This window comes from Larus michahellis, chromosome 4, assembly GCF_964199755.1.
Source record: "Larus michahellis chromosome 4, bLarMic1.1, whole genome shotgun sequence".
Lineage (NCBI taxonomy): Eukaryota > Metazoa > Chordata > Aves > Charadriiformes > Laridae > Larus > Larus michahellis.
Window position 1 is genome coordinate 85005880 of NC_133899.1, and position 21991 is coordinate 85027870.

The following is a 21991-nucleotide window of genomic DNA, read 5'->3' on the forward strand; positions in this document are numbered from 1 at the left end:
GGCTTCACAAGTAAGATCCTGAAAACCAAAATTCCCATATTAAACAGATTCAAGTGCTGAAAAATAATGATCTTGTGAGGACCTCCTCTACCCCTATAAATAGTCTGAATCTTCAAAAACAAGCTGTGGAAAAAACTTCTCAACTAGAACAGACAGATTTTAGACAAGCAAGCAATTCTAACCCTGAAAGAAAAAAAAAAAAAAGAAAACACAGAAAAATTGAAAGGAAAAGGGTAAGAAGCAGCAGATGACCAAAGTCTCTAGAAAAACACAGGAAGGAAGAGGTTTACAAGGCAATGATGCACATTAAGAGCTTTTCAGTCAGAAAGGCAGAAAGACATCTTTCAAGAAACAAAAAGCCTTCTGGAAATTGCAAGTTCCACCAATTGTTGTGTACCAACACAGACAAAATCTGCACCATATGGAAAGGGGTGAAAAAATGAGTACATATTACTCAAACGAGTGGAATAAGGTAAAGGTTAACACACTGGTTTTGTAAAGACTGAGGAAGGACCAAAACAAAGTAGTAAACAACAGAGACTGGGGAAACATAAGAAAAGAAATGTGTTTCTGTATCCACATACAAAACAGTAAATTACTTTTCAAAACTAAATTACTATGGTTTCAGATAAAATTGTGCATATTTTATGAGTACCAGATGCTAGTGGTTACTCTTACCTTCCAGAGGAAGCTTAAATCACTAGTTAAAAAAAAAGTTTCTTTGCTTCCTTTATAACAAGCTTCGTATCAATTATCAGTTTGCTTCCTCTCTGCACTTTTGTATTTATATGACAACCTTCTTATGCAGACCTTGAGCCTGTGCTAGCTCCTCTCTGTGGACAGGCACTTGTTTCAGTTGATAACAGTAGGACTGGAGAAAGGTTCAGATGTCAGTTCACATCCAAAGACCCTAGGGAGCCAGCCTGGAGGGATTTGGTCACACTAATAAAAGCAGCAAACATCTTTGCAATGAAAGACACTCCAGCCCCACACAAAGCACAGCTGCACCAGTTATCATAGTCCCAGCTGAAGTTGTTCTAACCAGCAGTTTTCCTGCCCAGAGACCAGTTTTGCTATCTCACTTTTTCAGGCTTTAAGACAAGGTGAGCACAAGGTGAGGTGACCCACTTCCATCTTACAGTTCACCAAGAGTCAACTAAAACTCATAAAATAACCCAAAGCAAGTTTTCTCAGGTACTGGACACCACCTGCCCCAAGGCAAGGCAACAGCCAAGCTTCAGCTTTGTGATAAAAATCTTGTCTCGCCCAGCAATTTAAGTTCTCGATAATCTCATGCCTTGGAAGCTAAGAGTCTCGGTCACATAAGAACAGGTGCAGGACAATACAGTGTAGTAACCTAAAGGTGCGCAGCCTCCAGGGCAGAGAAGGGTAAGAAACGCTCCTGTTTGGAATTACAGAGAGTGGTTTCCGACAGGCGTGGGAAGTGGCTGCGAGCACCTCCAATCCGCACCCACACCCTCCTCCTTTAGCGAGGATGCTAATGGGACTCTGCGCAGCTACGAGGATGGGAGCTTTCTTGTCCTTACGTCTTCCACCACTTATTCTGAATAGGTAGTTACTGCAGTGCCATACTTATATGACAAGTAATGTTTATACAAATATGAAAGGATTTCATTTGATAATAACTGACTTTTTACATGAAAAACATTAATTGTATTTAATTTGTAACGTTCTAAAAAGCACTAAAAGTTTTCTAGAACTGTTATTTTAGCAAGAATGGGAAAAGTCACATGAGTTTAAGATTACTGTTTGTAAAAATAGGGCTTTTTGATGGGAGTCTCATTTATAACATGCAATAATAATTATCTGTACATAAGAATCCAATTACTTTTTTTAATATTGAGATATTTGCTGTAGCTTTGATCATACTAAAAATATATGAAAATATTTCTTATATCTGCTTTGTCTTTGGATATTGCAATGGGTCTTCTTTTATTGCTGTTTTTTAGAACTTGAACTTAACATTTTTCTAGGCTTCATCCTGTTATACCCCAATACTGTAGGGCACAATAAAGCTGGAGCAAAGGCCATACTTCCAAAAAGGAATATTTTTTTAATTTTTTCCCGAAAACACAAGGTGAAAAAAGACTGTATAAGAAATTTACATAATGCTGTGACTATTAAATATGTAAAGTTAGTAACACAGGGCAAGATTTTTAAACTAAACTGATTCCAAGTCACTGAATAAGAAAAAACAAACAAACAAACAAAACTAAACTATTTGAACTGACTTGCTTGCAAAACACTCCAGTTATTTGGCTCTTCTTCCATTTTCAAGTAAAATTGCTAAGCTAGAGATTAACCCCATTTCATTAGAAAGTTACCCACTCTCAAAATTGAAGTGGAATATTAAGACACTATATTAAATAAAAGTGACACTGTGAAAAAAATGCTACAAAACTGTACAAAGATTATCCCCAAACTGCATCTAAAAACAAGACTCATGCCAATTCTTGCCATCTTTCCCAACATTCATTATATTGACATAAAACAACTGAAGAATTCAGGGACAGGGACAGGACCTACCCTGTAGGAAATACTGGACTATCAAATAAAGTCACAGACTAAAACTCACTTTCACAATTACATGTTGTTCCTCTGCTCATCTGTCACTCAAAAGTTAGTTCCTCTGCAGAGAAACAGAGCTTCAATTTCTCTAGAAACCTGTAAAAGAGACAGAGGCTCTAAATTAAAATAGTCTGTAGAGGCGGGGCAGGGGAAGCCAAGAACAGGTAACAGGATTTTCCAGGCTTTATGCTTCATTATAGGTTATTTCAGGTCAAAGAGAGGGTGTTCGCTGCCTGTAAAAGTCAGAAAAGGTAACCCATTGGTAACCCATTTCACAGCACTAGCCGTTGAAAGCTGCTTTAAATATAGTTGACATCGTCATTTAAGGTGCACTGCACGCTCATCAGCCACCTCTAACAGGCTCAGCACTCATCCTTGCTCATTTCTTCGTATTTGGTTTCACACACAACCCAACCAGAGTTCTGAAATACAGTTTCAGGTACCTAGAGAGATCCATCTCATACTTCAGCCGAAGAATAAGCTTTTCTTCCAAGACCTGGATTGAAAGTAAAACACTATTTTCCTCTCCATCTCCGATTTTCAGTCAAGAGAGCTGAAGAACAATAATATTTTGGTGACTTAGGAACAGAGACACTAACTTAGTAAAAGCTCCCCATCATTGAGCTCAACTCTTACTTCCCCTATCGTCAAAGGCAAGAAGATTTAATAGTTAGACCAGCTGAAAATAAGTATTTGACCAGCTGTGAGTTTACATAACCCATCTACAGGATCTTCATAGTTTCAATGAAGAAGCGTTAAGGATGTTTTCTTCATCAAAGTAACCCTATGCCAAGCCTTCTGAAATTCTCCTGTAACTGCACTGTAACATCGGCAGGAAATTGAAGAAACTCAGAAAACACAAAAAGGTACAAATGAGCTTTTTCAAGGTATGAAAGGTGGATACTATTTCACAAAATTCAACAACGAACATGTAACTGAGGAGTGCTGGTATCACCATAAGGACATCCAACTTCCACATTTCTGCTTCCCTTGATTGAATATCACCAGTTGATTCTCAGACCTGCTCTGCCCGACTCATACTTACAGTTGATAGAGTTACTATTAGTTGATAGAGCAGTTCACCTCAGCTGTAATGCTGCTGCATGAGCAATGAAATAACTATATAGTCAGTGAAGCTAAGGCTTGTCTAATTAAAAAAAAAAATAAAATAAAAAGCATAGATGTTCTCCGCTTTTTTCCACAAAGTTCTGTAGAGAAAGCAATACTGCCTACAGTAACTATTCTGTATACACACAGCAGTTGTATCCCACAATACCTCAAATCCTCACATTGCAATAGTGAAATTTAGCTCAACTAAAAGAAGTTCTCCTTCTGTATTTAACATTCCTCTGAAACACATGTTCAGCCTCAAATGACAGCGCTGTGCCCGTTCCCAATGCTTTTCTTCCCCGCACACATATAAGAAAGCCAACTACAAAATTCCTGTTTCGAAACGCACCGTTTTGTCAAAGGATCATTGTTGCCATAATTAGCGTACTGGCAGGATGGAAAATACAAGAGAATATATACTGTTGAAAAGAAAACTATTCGAAAACCAGGAGCAGTGCAAACCCTTAAAATGGTACAGAGGGGTACATCCCTAAACATACGAGCTTGGGGAAGCACAGCCTGACATTCCTACATGTTTAAGTTGGCATTTTCATGAGAATTAAGCATAGTTAATTCTGTTCTACCCAGGAGCTGGTAGGCTAACACTCTGCCTCTAAAAAGTGTTGCTCAGCCTCCCATCCCCTTTAATGGAGGCAATGAATCCCATAGATGCTTTCTGGAAAAAAAAAAAAATCACCTCCAAAACAACATCTGTTTTGAAGCAACTGCTATAACATTGAAGCACACAACAGGAAAAGCAGCACACACAAATTCTAATATTTCTATCGGTTGTTTCAACTTTTGTAAGGCGATTTGAAAGCTCGCTCTTCCTCCCCACACCCTGTCTTTGTCTCTGGTTATGCAGGAGCCGGTCTCATTTCCCTGTTGCTGTAGGTGGTTGTTTGAAAGATAGGAGGGAGGAAACATGCAAACACAAAAAATCTGAAACAAAGAAAAATCACACGCACCGGCAGAGACCTCAGGTCAGGGGCAGCTTCCCATACAATTTTTTAATGAAGCTTTATTCCAGCTGATGGAATCTCTCCGATTACAAAGTGTCCTCAAACCCGGAGAGCCACACACCACCACCACCCGAATTAGAGCATCTAGATGAACATATCTATGAAAAAATAATTCACAAGCACAACTGATGCCACACCCTGAGCAAGCAGCAGAACTCGCACTACAACACAAGTCCCCAGTAATAAGCGCATTAAATGAAAACTCTATCTAATTCCTGTTTTACACGATTATAAACACCATCTCACCGTGCGCTACCATAAATGGTTCGTGGCAGCACAGATAAAGCAGTCGCTACTGTTATATCAGTATCAGTTTTCTCCCAGTAAGTCCACGTTAACACTTTGCTCTATTTATTTGCGATCTCACCATGCTACTTCGTAATACAGTCTTGACCTATTTTCCAGGTGCTTAATTAATCTCTTTGCCGGCTGCCACGCTTATTAGACAGTTACTGTGTGAATTTTAAACTTAGTTCACAGAAACCTTTAGCAATTTAACTCTGTTATGGAATTATTTTTTTGTCAGAAAGTAAGTCCCCACAGTCCAGCCAAGCTTTTCTACTTTGTGTGAAATCAATCAGAGCATAAACTTTTTGCAAATGATGTAATGGGAAGTAATACTTGGGGGGAATAATCACAGAAATATGCATTGTTATCAACAACCGCCACTTTACTTAATGTAATTGACTCTCATGTTAATAACACGTTTTCCCACAATTTAAAGATGCTAAAGTAACTGAAATAAACAAGGTTATACTCAAGCAGAAAGATGCAAAAACATCGGAGCACTGCATAATTTCTGGGCAGGCAAGCCTGGCAGTCTCAAAACAACTTACCAAGTTAACAAAAAAGGAAACCATCGCAGTTTTTGGCACTGACGTTTTAAAGTCAGACGCAACAGTTAGTAACAGAAGTATAGCCTCAAAAAAAAGATATTTGTATATAAATAAGCACAAAGCACTGACAACTGAGGACTTAACGTAAATAAAACTAAAATCACTATCTCCTACAGCATTAAAACACATGCAAACACATCTGCCAGTTTTATAATCGATACCACGACGAACCAAGAACCAGACCAAACGCGGCACAGCCCTTGCTGCAGTCATTACGCTGGAGCCACCAGCAACAACCCGCTCTGTTTTTACAGAGCTCGTTCTTGGGAACTGACCAAATTTCAAAGCGTCAACTTCCTTTCCAGTCGTTTTTATTTATACCGGCCCCCTCGGCACCGTTTGCTGCCCCCGCCCCAGCCTCCCCCGCAGGGCAGGGCAGGGCAGGGCAGGGGGTCCCGCGGGTCTCGTCTAGGGGCTACCAGGAGCCGCCGCGGCGGAGGCGGCCGGGAGCCAGGACCCGTAACGGGAGGAGCCGCCGCGCCCGGGCGCCACCCGCGGGACCCCCCGCACCGCGCGGGGGAAGCGGCCGCCGCCGGCCGGGCGGCACCGTACGAGGAGACGGCGGCGGGGCCGGGCGGGCTCCGGCGGTGCTCCGCTCCCCTCCCGGCCCCACCGCCGCCCCGCGGCCGGTAACGGGCGAGGCGGGCGGCCACGCCTCCCCCCCCGCCGGGCAGCGGCCTCGCCCGGCAGCCGGGGAAGGGGAAACTTCGGGGACGCGGCGGGAGCGGGCGCCGTCGAGGGCGACGGGAAGGGGAAGCGGTGCTGCCCGCCCGCTTCCCGCCGGGCTCCGGCAAGGACGGCGGGGGAAGGTCTGCCCCGGTCCCTCGCCCCGCAGCCCCCCGCGGGAAGGAGGCGAGAGCCGCCAGCGGAGGCAGCGCCCCTCTCCGCCCGCCGGGGACGGCCCCACTCCTCTCCCGGCCGCTCACCTTCACGGATCGGGCCGCACTGGCGTCCGAGCTGGAGCTGTCGCCGCCGCCCTGGGCATGTCCGGGAGCGCCACGGGGAAGCGCCGCTCCGGCCGGGCTCAGCCCCTCACCCCCGCCGCTCCTGCCGCCGCCGCCTCGGCCGCTGCCATCTTGTCCTGGCGGCTGGGAGGGAAGAGCCCCAGCTCAGCCCGCTCGGCAGCCCGGGCCTCCGCCTCATCTTCCCGGGGAGGGACCCAGCCCGCCCCCGGCCGCCGCCTCCTCCGCCTCCCGCCTCCTCCCGCCTCCGCCGCTGCCCTGCCCGCGGCGGCCTAGCGGCGCCCGCCGCCGCCCATCGCCCCGGAGCAGCGGGAGGCGGCCCCGCCGAGCGCTGCGGAGGGGGCCCGCGGGCCGCGCCGCACCGAGGCCCCGCTCCGGCGTGCCCCGGCCCCGCGCCCAGCCTGCGGGGCCCAGCCTGCGGGGCCCTCCGGCCGCCCGCCCGCCCGCTCCGCCGCCCGGCGCCTCAGCGGCAGCGCCCTCGCCCGGCCCCGCCGTGCGGCGCCCGCCGCAGCCAGGAGCCGCCCCGCGCCGCCGCCCCCCGCTGTCCCCCCATCTCCCGAGCGCGGCGGGCCCGCAGCCGGCGCTCTCCAGCCCCCAAGGGCGAAAACGCAGCTCTCCCGCCGGTCACTGCCCCCCGGGCTCGGCCGAAGCCGGGCGCCTGGCGCTCATCCTGCCCCTTGGCCCCGTGAGGCGAGACCGGTGAGTGGCCACCATCTCCCCCAGCTGCAGGTTGGTGGCAGAGCCGAGGCAGGACCTTGTGCCACTTCAGCAGTCCCCGCGGGGAAGCTGTGTGAGGACAACTTGAGATGCACTCGCCTCCACCCACCCGCTGTCGCTCCCTAGAGGAAGACAACCTCATGCTGAGAACTCCCCGAGGAGCACCTGCAAGACCCCTAATAGTCCTCCATCGACGGCCATCCTCATCATCAAACACCAAATGGCAAGCTCTTCTTGCCTATCTCATTAGCTGCCAACTCCCATAACATTCCCATCCTTCCATAGATGTGGAAACTGGCATCAGGGAAAAGACCTGACGCTCCAGACCTGCAACTTTGAAGATGACAACGTGCAAATTAACTCCAAATTTGCTTAAATTAGTGCTCTTCCTTTATAAGATGAAGAGACTCCCCTACCCAGCCCTGAAAAATAACTGTGAAGCACCAACCTTCTAGAGCCAGTCTGCCATCTTTCCCCGACGAGTAGTCCCTGCCACATTAGCTAGAATACCACCAAACACACCGCTTGCTATACAAGTAACAGGATAGAGCAAACATAATGACCATTTTGTGCCCCACTTTACAGTTCAGCATTTTGCCTTGCTCAACTCTTGACAAAATAACAGGATACACCCTCAGTAACAACATGCCCCTAATATTAAACATCACTTAAATATTAGTGGTTGGTTGTAGGACTGGTCAACTCCTGCAAACAGCATTCTTGACCCTAAATAGTATTCAGCTGATGTGGGGCAAAAAAGGAATTACTGTTTGCCTATAAAGTTGTTAGCCCCAAGATAAATCCTTGGCTACAGCTACAACTGGACATCACATGCTTCTCTACCTCTTACCAAAAATAACCAACCATTTCTTTATTTACTTGCACAACTACACGTACTCTCCTATTTTTCTCCCACTACTTGTTCCGGTATTTTCAACGCATGTCTGCTTGATTTAAACCTTTATTTAAGTCCAATCCTTGTAATAAAGATGGCCAGCATGCTAAGTCAGAATTTGAATTAATTAATTGGAGAAGACAGAGTTATTGTATGGAAGTACTAAAACCTAACATTGGAGTTACTACTGTAACGCCACCAATACTCAGTCTTGTAAGTAATGAGACATATAATTTAGGGGTAGGGAAATATAGGCGGGTGTCAATGTTAGTAAATTATAGCTCTCAAGAGCCACTCATCGCATCTTTTGCTTCCTAATTTTATAAATATTAATCAAGCTTCTCTTCACTCATCTCCTAAAAAATAACATCCTACAGAATTATTCAGATACGCATTTTATTAACATATAATCTGGTTGATTACTTAACCATACAAACTCTAAAATGACTTAACAAAATAAAGCATTAAGTATATGCTGATTCAATCTGGAAGTGTATTTCATCCGCAAACATCAATTGGCATACGTGTCACCCCAAATTAAACGCTTGTGGTCTACTGGAAAAAAAAATCCTCCTTCTCAGCTACTAACTAGTCTCAACATAGTTTTTACGGCTGGTTTTTTGCAACTATTTCTAGCAATTTTCTTATTTTTCACCATGCAACATCTTATAGTTTGGTAACCAAAATGATCCAAATATGCTTGTAAACTTGAATGATACTGATCCTGTAAAAAATAGACAAAATTATGAATCCAATGCTCCACTGACACATTTGCACAATTTTCATCAACTTTCAGAAATGGATTTTAATTTAGGTTTAGAAAAGAAGGGGATGATTTTGAGATGATTCACACTGGTCTCCCTTTGGAGTTTTGAGTTGCTGAAGTTTGCTAAATTGTAGAGCCTCCCAAAACATCTCACCACTGCCAGTTTTGTCCTCGTGTTCCAGTTTTTTGCTAATTAGATCAAGCTAGACTTCCACTCAGCCTGCAACGGGAGTATCACCAGCCTGTAATCAAACTCTCAAATCTCTTCGAAACTCCTTTAGTTGCTTTTGCGGAGCATAGCATCTCTCTGCAGATCCATTATTGGTCCTTACTTGGGGGCTGTTTCTATTAAGAGCTTCCTTGTGTTTAGTGCAAATTTCATCCTACTTAGGACTAAAGGGCCCAAAGGACGGACAAGAAAGGCTGGGCTAGTGCCATTGCAAGCTGGAGCGCTCAATCTCCTCCTTCAGCCACTACTCGTAAGGCTTACTTTGGCTGCAGAAGAGTTTTTAACTACCTACAACATGCAGTAAGACTACATATCAGCAAGTTTTAAACACTCTGATGAACATTTCTACCAAAGGTTAAATGCGACAGTGTCTGAGAAGCCCTCACATGATTTTTTTTCTCATAAGAAAACCTGTAAACATTTCCCTGTCCTAATTTTCTCTTGGCAGGTACATTGTGCTGGTAAGCGACTGAGGGGTTAACAGGCAAACTCCTGTTACACCTGTAAGTAATGTGGACTACTGATACCATTTGGAGGAGGGGTGTTTTGTTTCAAAGTACTTAAGTAACTCAGCAGAAGGAGGCCTGTGTCATTTAGATTCATTTATAAACTTCAGCATTGAAACACACACCTCCATAGGCTCTTTGTTCCTCCTCGTTTCTATACCTTTGCAGAGGATAAGCAGTAGTTAGGTGTGAGTCCTCAGAGTGGAAAGAAGGAACAAAAGTTATAGAAGAGGATACTTCCAATAGATGTAATCTATTATGCAGCAAAGAGAGATGATCTGAGGACAAACACAGGCCAGAAGCTTTTGGCAGCACACCTACCAATGACATTCTGTGCTATTTTTGTTATCAAAATCCCAAGCGTAGACACAGACAGAAAATGCTTTGGCTAGAACAATTTGTTTTACTCATCAAACTGGTATAAGCTCTATCATCAAAACACTTCTTACGGCCACTATAAGTTGTTTATATCAGCTTAGGTGTTGTTTATATCAGCTGGACTCTTAATTCTTGAACGAACTTGAGTCCTGAACAAGGCTGTGCTATTAGAGCTGCCCAGAGGAGCAAAACCACAGAGATAAGGACGGGAGAAAGCAAGACCGTAGGGCTGTAATTCCATCCACCAGGCCCTTCACTCGGTCACTAGTAACACAGCATGCAATCGCATGAAACAGCAAGCCATGCTCAAAGTTCATCCCCATGAAAAGGGAGAGAACTGGTCTCTTCCATTTTGCTTGACCTGCTCCCCACACATCCAGTTGAATTCTGCCAGTGAGAACTCTCCGCTGCCGTTGGACCTCCCATTTAGCAGACTCAACTTGTCCAGCAAAAAAAGGGTTTTCTTGTGTGAGTTGCATCAGCTCAGGAAAACACTCAATGGATGTCAGATCTAACATGAAGAGGAAGGTAGAGCTTTTCCTTGTCAGCTAGGCGGTAGAGCTGCGCAGACTTCAGTTTAGTTTTCTGGGTATAAATGATGAAATCCAAACAAACCAGAAGAGCACTGGTTGGCAACACGTTGTTGTGACCACTGAAGGTACCCAGGCTGCAGTCACCTAACCTGAAGATTACAAGCGGCAAGTACAGATCAACACAAGGAGGGTGGAATAGGGGCAAATTCCACTTAAATTTTTCTTTTTTCTTTTTTTTTTTTTTTTTAACTTTCAGGCCATAGTCTTCAGCCTTTCCCACAGCATTTAACAGTATCTGTGAAGCAGGGAATTAATTTGTGGTAGGATTTCAAATTATACCATTACTTTACTGTTTTTCACATTGTCTGAAATATTTTATGTTTACAATATTTATCCTTCCAAAACAGAGATAAGACTGGACAAAGTCAACTATTTTTTTATCCTCGCAATTCCTTAACTAAAGTATTTTTTTTAACTGATGTTAACTGCCACTGAAGTATGACTTGTATTATGAGAAACAAGCACTCAATGTGATGCATTTGGATTAAAACTTTTCAAGATCCAAATTTGTGCTGAAACCTGTAAAGGGATCAGAGTTAAACTGACAAAAAGCACTTTTTAAAAACATCAAAATTGAAATTCACACTTTCCGCTGATTACCATCATCTTCAGATAAACATAGTTCAAAGTTCCCCAGACCCCTTCCCCATAGATTTGTTTGCTAGACACATCAAAAATCCAACCTTCTGTTGCTGGGCATAAATGGAAAATTACTTTCAAACTGAAAGCAAATATACACTTTGCTCTTTTTGCAACAACTGGAAGGTCAGTTAAGAAGCCCTGTATTTCCTCAATTCAAAACCTCACACAGGTTTCTCTATGCAGTTTACATTAGTTAAGTCATTTGCTAAAATAAGCACGCATATTCAAACACAAAGTTCAGCTTTTATTTCCACTTCATTTTTTTTTTCATCAAAATACTACTTTCTTTACTAAAACAGCTTTAATATAGAACTTTTAAAAAAAAGGCGGGGGAGGAAGGCACTTTGTTTATTGCTTGCTGTTTAACTTGCAAGTTAAAAGCCTGGCTCCTTCATCAGATTTAAAAGCTGCAAAGGACAGAAGACACCTTCCATGGGCTAGTGGCGGTTTCTGGGGCTTTGTGCTAGGGGCATGCTCGTGCAGATGTTCATTTCATGAAGACATCACCATTCTTGTGGATCTCCTAAGGTATGGATGAGGAGCAATCAAAAAATCAGACTGAAAATATCCTTCCACTTGTCTGTCTTTCTGCTTATTTCTTCCTCAGCCCTTAAAACGCAGTTCTAAGGAACCTCACACACCATCCTGACATTGCTCTTTCAAATTCTACCAAGTGTTAATGGTAACTCTTAGGAAATTAACTAGTCTTGCATACAAAGATAATGACAGGGTGACTAAAATGGTCTTAGGAAATGTAGAAAGAATCTTTAAAATCTTTTTGGTTATCACGCAGATAAAAGCTGGATGACTCAAGACGAACTGCCTCTTCTCGCTTTGTAATGAATGCTTTCCTTAAGAAAAATAATTAATTTTGTGCAAGGACTTACAGCTTTCAAAAAAAGTGCTCACTAAAGAAAAAAACAGCCTTGAAGAATTGTTAGGTTATGCTTCTTCATTGAAAAATTAAAACAGCAGGAAACCTCTGATGTTTCCTCCGATGCAACCCAACAGAAGTGGACTTGAAAGAGTGGGTGCTGAGGACCTGCTATCCACACTGAATGAATACTACCGCCCAGCTCATGGTTGGACCACCTCTTCTGGTTTAGTCTCACCCCAAAAGAATAAAGTTTGCTCATTCCCAGGTTTCTCTGCGATGTTACCAACGCATGGTAAATTAGGATTAACAAGAAGATCTCTTCAGAAACGCACACCTCATCCAAATTAAAACAATAATCACCTTGTTTTTCACATCACAGAAAGGCAGTACGACTAGACCTACGTATCAAGCAGCAGAATAAAGACAGAAGTGGAAAAACATCAAGGCTTCATCTTGAAATAACATAAATAATTACTACTTCAATTTAGGATTTGCACAACTTTTTTTCTTTTTTTTTTTTTTTAATAATTGTTTGTTTCCAACCTTATTCTTTTAAGTGCCACAATTGTTGAAACAACCAACTGGGAAACTATATTTAAAAAAATATGGCACCTTGCCAATTGTCACAGCTGATTTTGTTTAGGGATACTGTGAAATGTTTATTTCTCTGCTTGTGCTTGTACTACATCAATAGGTGTAGATTTGACAGATGCTTCGTCACTGTGCCTTAAACTATACTAAGTTCTTGTTCATATTTACCGTATGAGGACAATAAAGAGTTAGAATAATGCAATATTCTGCAGGGTAGTTTAAACATCTTTACTGGATCATGTAAACGATAATGTATCATGATATTTTATTTTTCAGTCTATATTTTCATTTTCAGTCTGTTTTTCCTCTTTCTAAGAGCTACAGAAGTAGATCATTCCTCACACATACACCTTAGGAGAACCACAAGGAAAGGGTATATCTTCATGAAATGTATCATGATAATGTACATTTCTAAATTTTCTTGCAAGAGTCTTTCTAACTAGGTATTTTCATGTAGTTATTAGCCTTTGTGGTGTCTGAGTGTCTTTCACATAAGTATACTTAATATTCATATAAATATATATCCCTCTGCAGCAGTAAAATAATTTGAAGTGATTGTTAGGATTAACAAATGTTAAATGTGTACAAAGATCCAGTGTGCTTCTACTTTTGAGGCACCTGGCAAGGACAAATATTTTAAAATATCAGAATACTACACAAAAAGATCTGTCGGAATCTGATATAATCTGAGAAAGATAACATACAAGACAATGAAAAGTAAGAATTATAACACAGAATCACACTGACAGATTAAAAAAAATGCAACTTTAAAACTGCTGGCATTAAAAGCTACGCTTAATTTTGGGGCCAAGTAGTGAGAGTAATCCTTTACCAAATTAATGATATCAAAACATTGGAAAAAATTATTTTTGCTCAACATAAAAAGTTAAAAACATATTGAAACACTTTTTCTATGGAGGAAAAAAATGACTTTTTAAAATAAAAAACTTATTTCAAACTAAAATTCCAATAATATAGTGCTAATTTGTAAAATCTTTAATAGAAAATATTGTACTTTTTACTGTTGTTTTGAAATGAGCATCATTTTTGCACCCCACACTTGAGAATATTCATAGGGTACCATCCACTAATATTACCAACCATTTAATTTTTACAGTTGAGTAATCATTTCTTTTTTTAGTGACTGATACATTGCAAGATCAAGGGTTGCAGACAGATGAACACCACAAATGTTCCAGCTGACCTCACTTTCCAAAATGCATCATTCCTACAAATAAACGTCATTAAACATAAGCGGGCAGTCAAATTACAGAATTAAAACATAATCCTGCATTACTCAAGTGAGTAGTTGCTTATTAGCAGGTTGACTGACTGCAGGAAAACTATTTACTAGAATAAATGTTTCTGGGGTTGTGCTTTTGGGACATACTCCGAAGCCTTTTAAAGTAAATAGTCTGATTAACTGACTCCTAGTTTAGGCTGATGTATTATCATGGCAAAGATAAGAAGTTTTATCTTAATGGAGAATATATCACTCTCCCCCACAAACCAGAGCAGACAGGAGTGAAGCTTAGTTAGACTCTGGCAGGCACTGAATCACATCCAAGCCTGTTTTAGATTTAAATGGAAGAAGACCTTGTTACCTGGGTCCCTCCAACCTCCCTGTGAAAGCACTTGGGGACTGAGCCAGGGCTTTGCTATCAGCAGCCAGAGTCCAACCACACCAAAAATAAAACCCAAACCAAACAAAAAAAAAACCCTTTTGTTGCACTGGTGTAAGGTCCTGTTACTAATCCATCTGTGGCACAAATCCTTCCTGAGAAGCAGTTTTACCCGAGTCAATTTGCACATGGCTTGCAAATGTTCACCTACACCCTCCCTTAATAGTTCAATACATCAGGAACTTACCCATATGTTTCCCTACTTTTTAAAAGCAGATATCTTAATGTCTTCCTTATTTTCCCCCTGTGAGACATCATTAATGAAATACCAGTTAAAAATATCTTCTAAAGATTTAAATTACCACATTAGAGACTCTCCTCCTAGAATGAAAAACAGAAAAGGCACGTTTTAATTACATGAGTTATGAAACCAGATCAAACCATTATAAGGAAAAAAAACATTTCCTTCTTTAGCAAAGAACATATTCCCATATAAATGTGTTTATTCTGAGATACAAATATTCTAATGAATTTTTCCAAATGTTCCAAAACTAACTTGTGCTTCTTTTTTCTTATTTTTCTGTTCCAAACCAGTAAAAGCCCAAATCTGTTCCAAAGGCAAGCGTGATGCTCAGCAGTAGTTTAATGAATTGTTTTGACCCAGTGAAATACACCATGTCCACTCCAAGTAATGAGACACTTGGCAGAAAGTATCACATCACAAGAACAATAGCAGCAGCCCGTCACTATGGTCCACAAAATACTGTAACCTCTGAGCAATCTCTCTCCAAACAATGGAGGGGAAGATAAGGTAACATTTCTACTCGGCTAACTGCGTGTGCAGTTGCTTTGGCCTGTAACATTTTATCAGCATTTTAACCATAGGAAAAGGTTTATAAATGTTTTCATTTCCCGATTTTCTTAACATAGTGTTATTAGCAAGACTTAGCTCACGCTGACTTAAGATTACAGAGACTTTTGATTAAACAACAAACATGTAAAATACACTAAAATATCACCACAACATCAGTTTTTGAAGATGACATGTCTACCCATATAACATGTTAATTAGATTTGGGGTGAAGGCAGACAGGAAATCGGTTTGTTTTTCTGGCTTTATCATCTTTTGATATAATTACCACTCTCTGTTATTGGAACAGAGAGTACAACCCTACACATACATGATCTGAAGTTTAAAAGAAGATGACAAAGCAGAAGTGGAAAGGAAAATGGCAAATCTGTATCCATAAATAAAAACACGGCCAGAGACGTCATGTTATGCTCAACACTAAAATGAACAGCGATAAAACAGGTGAGAAAATGAAGGAACAGAGACTGCAAAGCATGAAACGCTATTGCTACACCAGGAAGACTGAGCCTTGCTAGATCATGATGAGATTTTACTGAACGTGTGCATGCAAAAGTTTGAATGTTATCTTCAGAGTTTTGCAACAATAAAATTATCTTGCTGGAGCTTCTCTTGGAGGTGATGACAAGTAATGGAAGAACCGCCATCAGGACACAGGCACAAGAAAAGGCCCACAGCATCAGTCTCAGATGCTATTCAAAACAGACTGAAGGTCTCTAGAAAACCAAAAATTGGCAATCCTTCTACAAATATGTTATTTTTGTCAACACTGTACTTGTGACTTAGAAGACACAATTTCTACAGTTCTGGTGTGTGCACTGAACCTCAAGACCATTTTCAGACTTTTATTTCTTTTTTAAATACAAAATACATCTCAGAATAAAACAATGAACTGGCATGTGTTACACGAATAGTACATCTACCAGGGATTAAAGTACTTCCATTCATACATCTTGTGCCATATTTTAAAAAGGAAAAGGTGTACAGCTATTCCAGACAAATACAATTTAATAGGTGTAAATTAATTTATCCTTTTCCTACTTCAGTGACAAAAGGCACCTTTGTATTTAAAAATAAAAAATAAAAATCTGAGTAGCCAGATATTTTAATTAAAAATATGCTTTGTTACTCAATTGAATTTGTTGTTCAATTTCATAAATATTAAACACTGTAATCTATAGTTCTTATTCTGGATAATACCTCAAAATGTGTTAAAAGTGCATCCTGTGAGGTCAGCTATCACCTATCACTCATGTTTCACAAAAATACCTAAAAGCAGCTCAAGGTCATAGCTAAAAGGGCAAGTGTTAGGGCACAGACTGAAATACCCCAAAATTGAGGCATAAAAAAAGCAGAAAAAAAGCACTACTTAATCAACAGGTATGGACTTTTCAACCAACCTTTCTATATAGTAAAAGCAACACCGTTTAATTCACTCAACATGTTTAAAGGTGTTTATTTTTGAGACATAAGTACTTAGTGTAGATGTGTATAGCCCATTTTATATCTGGTTTTATTCACTTGTTTATCATTTATACTTAAGCAGGGATGACAAACAAGGGCAAGGACAGGTTTTGAATGAAACGCACGGGTCTTAGGAAGCGGCGTCCCAGATCGCGGAAGAGGAGTCATTACTCGGAGAGAAATCCTGCGGGTTTCCCAGAGGACAGAGGTCCCAGGCGGACGGAAGGTCTGTGTTCAGCACAGTCTCCATGGCAACAGTGGTGGGCATCGCACACAGGGTACCACATCCTACACTGCAGTCAACATGCAAAAAAGCAGACCTGGTATTAGTGTTGCTCTCCTCCTTACACTTCACAGACTTTCCTTTTATACCCAGTATTCTGCTTCTAGGTGGTTGTTACTCACACAGTATGATTATTACCACCACCAGCACTACTAGCCATTAATCATCATATATTCAGAAACAGGCCAGGGGATCAGCAGCATCAGGGTCTGAATCGGGGTTAGGCATAAACTTTCTAATATCTGACTGTAGAAAGGAAGCTAATGGACAGTTATGCACAACGCTGGCTAAATGAATTCCTGGTGTAAATCCATTATGGTCAGTAAAATTATTTCTAGGATGAATATGGCTCCGGATGCTTATTGATTACTGAAGAAAATTTGCACACTGAATATTTTATTTATCAAGTTTCTTACGTATACAGCTATTAAGATCAACGCTGGAATAATAGTAAAAGTTCCATTTTTATTCAAATAGCTCCTGGTGCTTTCTGTGTTATAACTACTACATAAAACTCAATCAAAATCACATGATGCTTGAATTAAATTACTAATTATCAGGAAATACACAGAACACTCATATTAATTTTAATAGACATAGAACAATAATATTAGCAGAGCAGCCCAAATGATGGGCCAGAATTTCATGGTCAGGAGTAACCTAGAATATAAACCAAAACGATGGCTTCTGAATTAAATCTTACAGAGCTTGCTCTCTAAGTATCAGACAAGAGACAATAGATGGATTCGAAAAGGAAAGGGGGTATACAAGGGAAAAGGAGACAATGTTGGCCAGCACTATAGGCAGAGTCATCTCAGCGCACCAGCTGCCCGCCTGCCTCAGGAGTCCTTATTTCCTGAAGGAAGAAAGTTTGCCAGTGCCAGTGTTACTCATTATTGTAGGGCTGCCAACATTTTCCCTCTCCTGAAAGAGAAAAATGTGTATACCATGTAAAGCCCAAGAAATATAGTACCAATCTCTCTGAAACCTTCAAATAGTACTTCACTGACATGGGTGGGATCAAGATTTTACTCGGGTATTTTACCGTTTCTTCAAGCACTGATTACACGTGTGTCAACATACCCTCAAAAGCCAGTACTTGGGAGATCAAAATTTACTGAGAAAAGTAAAAAAAATAAACAAAACAAAACGAAACATGAACTGGATTGTTAGCGTGGTTCCATTCAACATTACATGCCAGAAAGACATGGAAATCAGCTTTTTATAGCCTGGCGTGATGACAGCTATTTACTTGTGAATTTAAAAGCGGTATAAATATTTTTGTTTTAATGCATGAAATTTAACTATCAGTCATCAAACATTCTTTACCATTTAAATGCACTTCTTTAGCAGATGCAAATTCATGTATTACTCTAGAAACTAATAACTGTTTCACAGCAGGGTATGAGTAGCTCTTCATTCATTTTTTATTAAATAGTTGTATCTATTACACGTGTGAAAGATTGCTTTAGCTGTTTATGTGAGGCTTTTAAGCCAGAATAGCGTTCCACTCAGCAGATGATACTGAAAAGCACTAGTTTAATTCAATAATTACTTCTTTAACTTTCTCACGTTTCAATTCCAAGCTCAAAATATTATCTTTAATTAAAAATACAATACGGAATTGCCTAGTTATCTAGTTCTTTGACAGTGTACTTCTTAGTACAAGGCACTCTAATCACCGTCTGTAGCCTTTGCAGTAAGGGGTGCTTAAAAATGAACTGGTTACTCATGTCTCTTAACTGATTTGCTTTAAATACCTAAGAAAAAAAATCAGCTCCTAGCTGTATTTCTGATCAGGGATGGAGTATCTTGATTGCAGCAACCTGGTCATTTATCCTTTTCCCCTTTCATTTCAGTAAGCGTGTCTTTCAACAGCAGCCTCAGAAATGCCTTCTGGTCTAGCAGACTCTGTTCTCTCATTTCTAGCATCAATTGCGTTTACATTATTTACAATGATTTTATATTGCCTTTTGTACCTTATTACTCTCACTAAGCAACTGTGGAATCAAACTTATTCATTAAAACATCTTTGGCAAAGCTCCTTTCTGAATAACTCTTTTCATTTAGTTTCTTTTAGAGTATAATTTTTAAGGCTTGACATTTATTAGACAAACAATAATGAAGTTGTGAGGCTTCTAAAGTGATTTATTTTTGAGATCTCTTTCTAACCTCTTAATTTAAATCTTAATTTGGAATTAGTTTAACATGAGAAAGTGAAATCTATTTTTCACTCTAATCCTAAATCAATATTAGCTTAGAGAATTTTTTTTCTGAGCTAGAGAGCATATATTTTACCATTAAAAGTAAACTGTGGCAGGGAATGTATCTAATGCTGCTTAAAAGTAATTAATTTCAGTCCACGGAAAACTCACAACCCCTTATTTCCACAAATCACAATGAGAATTCCACTTGCTTTTTTTCCCAGGCACCTTAAAATAATTTTTTTTGTCTCTCTGTAGTCCTTCTCTGTATATTGATCTTGCTTAGTTGGTGCTACCGGGTACTTAGAAAAGAGGTAGTTAGCACACCCCCTAAAAGGTTTGCTTTAGACATCTGTAGAAAGATTGTTCTACCTAAGACACATCAAGCCGGCCCTCAGAACCGATTGAGCTGAAGTATACTGGAAAAAAATCATTATTTAAATGCAATGGTTTGATTACATTCCAACATGTTGACATTATTTATTACAAATATCTACAAAATGACCACACTTTCATGAATCGTTCCCATTTAGTTGAATCAGTCTTTCTTAGTAGAAAACCAGGTTTAATTGGTATTTCACAGAAAAGAATAGTAAATGTTGCAAACTTGAACTTAAGCTATGTGCTAATCAAAATAAAAGCTCTCCTAATATTTTATTCTGTAAGAGAACTTTACAAATATAATCCCATCCCTGGCACTGGGTATGTGCAAATATTGCAAATTGTGTGTTTTGGTTTATGGTTTTGGTGACATTGTGGGTTGTTTTTTTTTAAAAAAAGGAGTAAAAAAAAGGACTACCTTCCATTGAGTCACTCCCCTATTACTGAAGTTCTTGAAATGAGTTTGTCTCACTGGTACCTCCCATCCCACAGCAGGGAGTGCTGACTGACAATGCCTCAATCCCCCTTTCTGACCAAGCAATGGCTTGGGAAAACCGTGGTTGCTGCCAATCATGTATTCCTCAATTTGCTCAATTATCTGAAATGCTTCTTATCAGGCTGGGAATGACACCCACCAACGACAGTGGATGTGGGGAGTTGCATCCCACCATCATCTAGAAGACAAACAGAAAGGGAAATACTCATGATCCGGAGGCTTAAGCTCATCTTTCTCTTCCTAGCAGCAAGCTGGTGGGTAGTAATTGTACCACTTTGCCAAAGACTTTTCAATGTTTTTCAAACAGTCCCCTTTGGTCGTGGAATGAGAGGCATACGGTGACAGATTTTGCAGTCACCTGCAGCGTTTCCTCTCACCGATGCCGTTTCAATGCAGAGCTCAACCACCCAGGGATGTGTCCTCAGTAGCTGTGGTGTTGCTTTATGTCCCTGATGGTCCAGCAACACAGCAGGACTGAAAACCAGCCGAGGAATCAAAGAGAAGCAATGGAAAAATCGTGCCATTTTTTTTTCTACCACAAAGCTTTATAGTAAATTCACTTTCCAGTTAAGGGAAAGTGAATTTTCCATAGTGCTCTGTAGTGGTCTGTCAGGAAGCACAAAATTAGCTGTAGTATCAGCAAAGTTCTGATTTTCTTTGAATGAGACAATATTAAACTTTACAGTTAGCTCAGCCAACACTGTAGAAATTTAAGATTGTTAAACTTAATCACATTTAATCATTTTTTATCCTGTATTAAGAACACACTTCTCCTGGGCTGCATGATTATTTTTCCACTTCCAGAGCTCTCCCTCCCACACACTGAAAGGTTAAGACCCTTCCCTTTCTCCCAGCGTGCCGTAATTCTGATTGACTCTGGGAAGTGAGGCTTCTACAGCGCAGTTTTGAGCCACCGCCATCACAGCCTCCGGCACAGAGGTGTGCCAGGGCACACGCTGTACTCCAAGTCCACGGAGCTGCCGGAATGGTCCCCGAGGGGACTGTCAGAGAGAAGCCGACTGGAATCATTCTCATCTTTCACAGACACCAACCCGGCTCCTGCTTTAGCTTTAGGAATGGGAAGGCTGTAAAGGTACCATTTAATCATCTGCATTCCCCACTTTTCTCTTTCAACTAGCATTCTGGTTTGTCTTTTCCTGCAGGTTTTAGAAACAACTATGATATTCAATTGATTTTCTACTAAAGGGCATTGTATTCTCAGAGTTAAATTTCTATTATAATTACGTTTTATTTTGGTTTGGTCTGGGGACATAACAGTGGCTAACCCAATTCGCTTTTATAGATCATATTAGATGAATCATAGTCGAAGATGCTAAGTTTCCTAGGTCATTCAAGGTGAAACAGAATTTCAGATGTAATACTTTCTTATAGAAGAAACAATACTTAGATGAATATTGAACAAATATTTGCAATAAATTCTAACTAACAAATTGCACTGCAGGAGTAGTGAAAACAGAGACGCTCTTCTTCCAAATTTTGTGCTACATGTATCATATCCAACCTGAAGCCTTGCCCTGACATGCACAAAGCATTGTATAACAGTATGAAATCCCAGCGCTGTTGAAACGCTGATTACCACCCACTGAAATGCCCAATTCCTCCCATGCCTTTTTGCATATTTTCCCCCCTAGTTGGTTGAGCCATCTTGTTATAGTCCTGAAGTGTCTGTTTGTTAGTTTCTGTGTCGTTTTTTTGGGGTAAAAATTTTTATTTCTAGTAAGAATTTTTATTTGTCCTGTCTTTTTTTTTCTTATTCCTGAAAAATGGCACATTCCCTAGCTAAAAAAAAAAAAAGTTTAAGATAGAGTGTGAAATAAGGAACACTAATTAGTGAAACAACTTGAACATATGTACTTTAAATTTTTCAAGTTTATGGCTT

General features: G+C 40.7%; 1 protein-coding gene across 3 annotated transcripts in view; it reads right to left on the bottom strand.

Moving 5' to 3' along the window:
- HIPK3 (homeodomain interacting protein kinase 3) overlaps window positions 1–21991 on the bottom strand; it is a 114848-nt gene that overhangs the window by 71264 nt on the left and 21593 nt on the right. The window contains exons 2-3 of one of the 3 annotated variants that reach the window (XM_074586186.1): window positions 16853–17020; window positions 14643–14776 (exon numbers count right to left, since the gene is read on the bottom strand). In XM_074586186.1, coding sequence (XP_074442287.1) covers window positions 14643–14646 — 4 coding nt within the window. In that variant the 5' untranslated portion in view covers window positions 14647–14776; window positions 16853–17020. Of the gene's footprint in view, window positions 1–2596; window positions 2686–6543; window positions 6767–14642; window positions 14777–16852; window positions 17021–21991 lie in introns of those variants that run through there. The other 2 variants (XM_074586188.1, XM_074586185.1) reach the window with 2 other exon arrangements.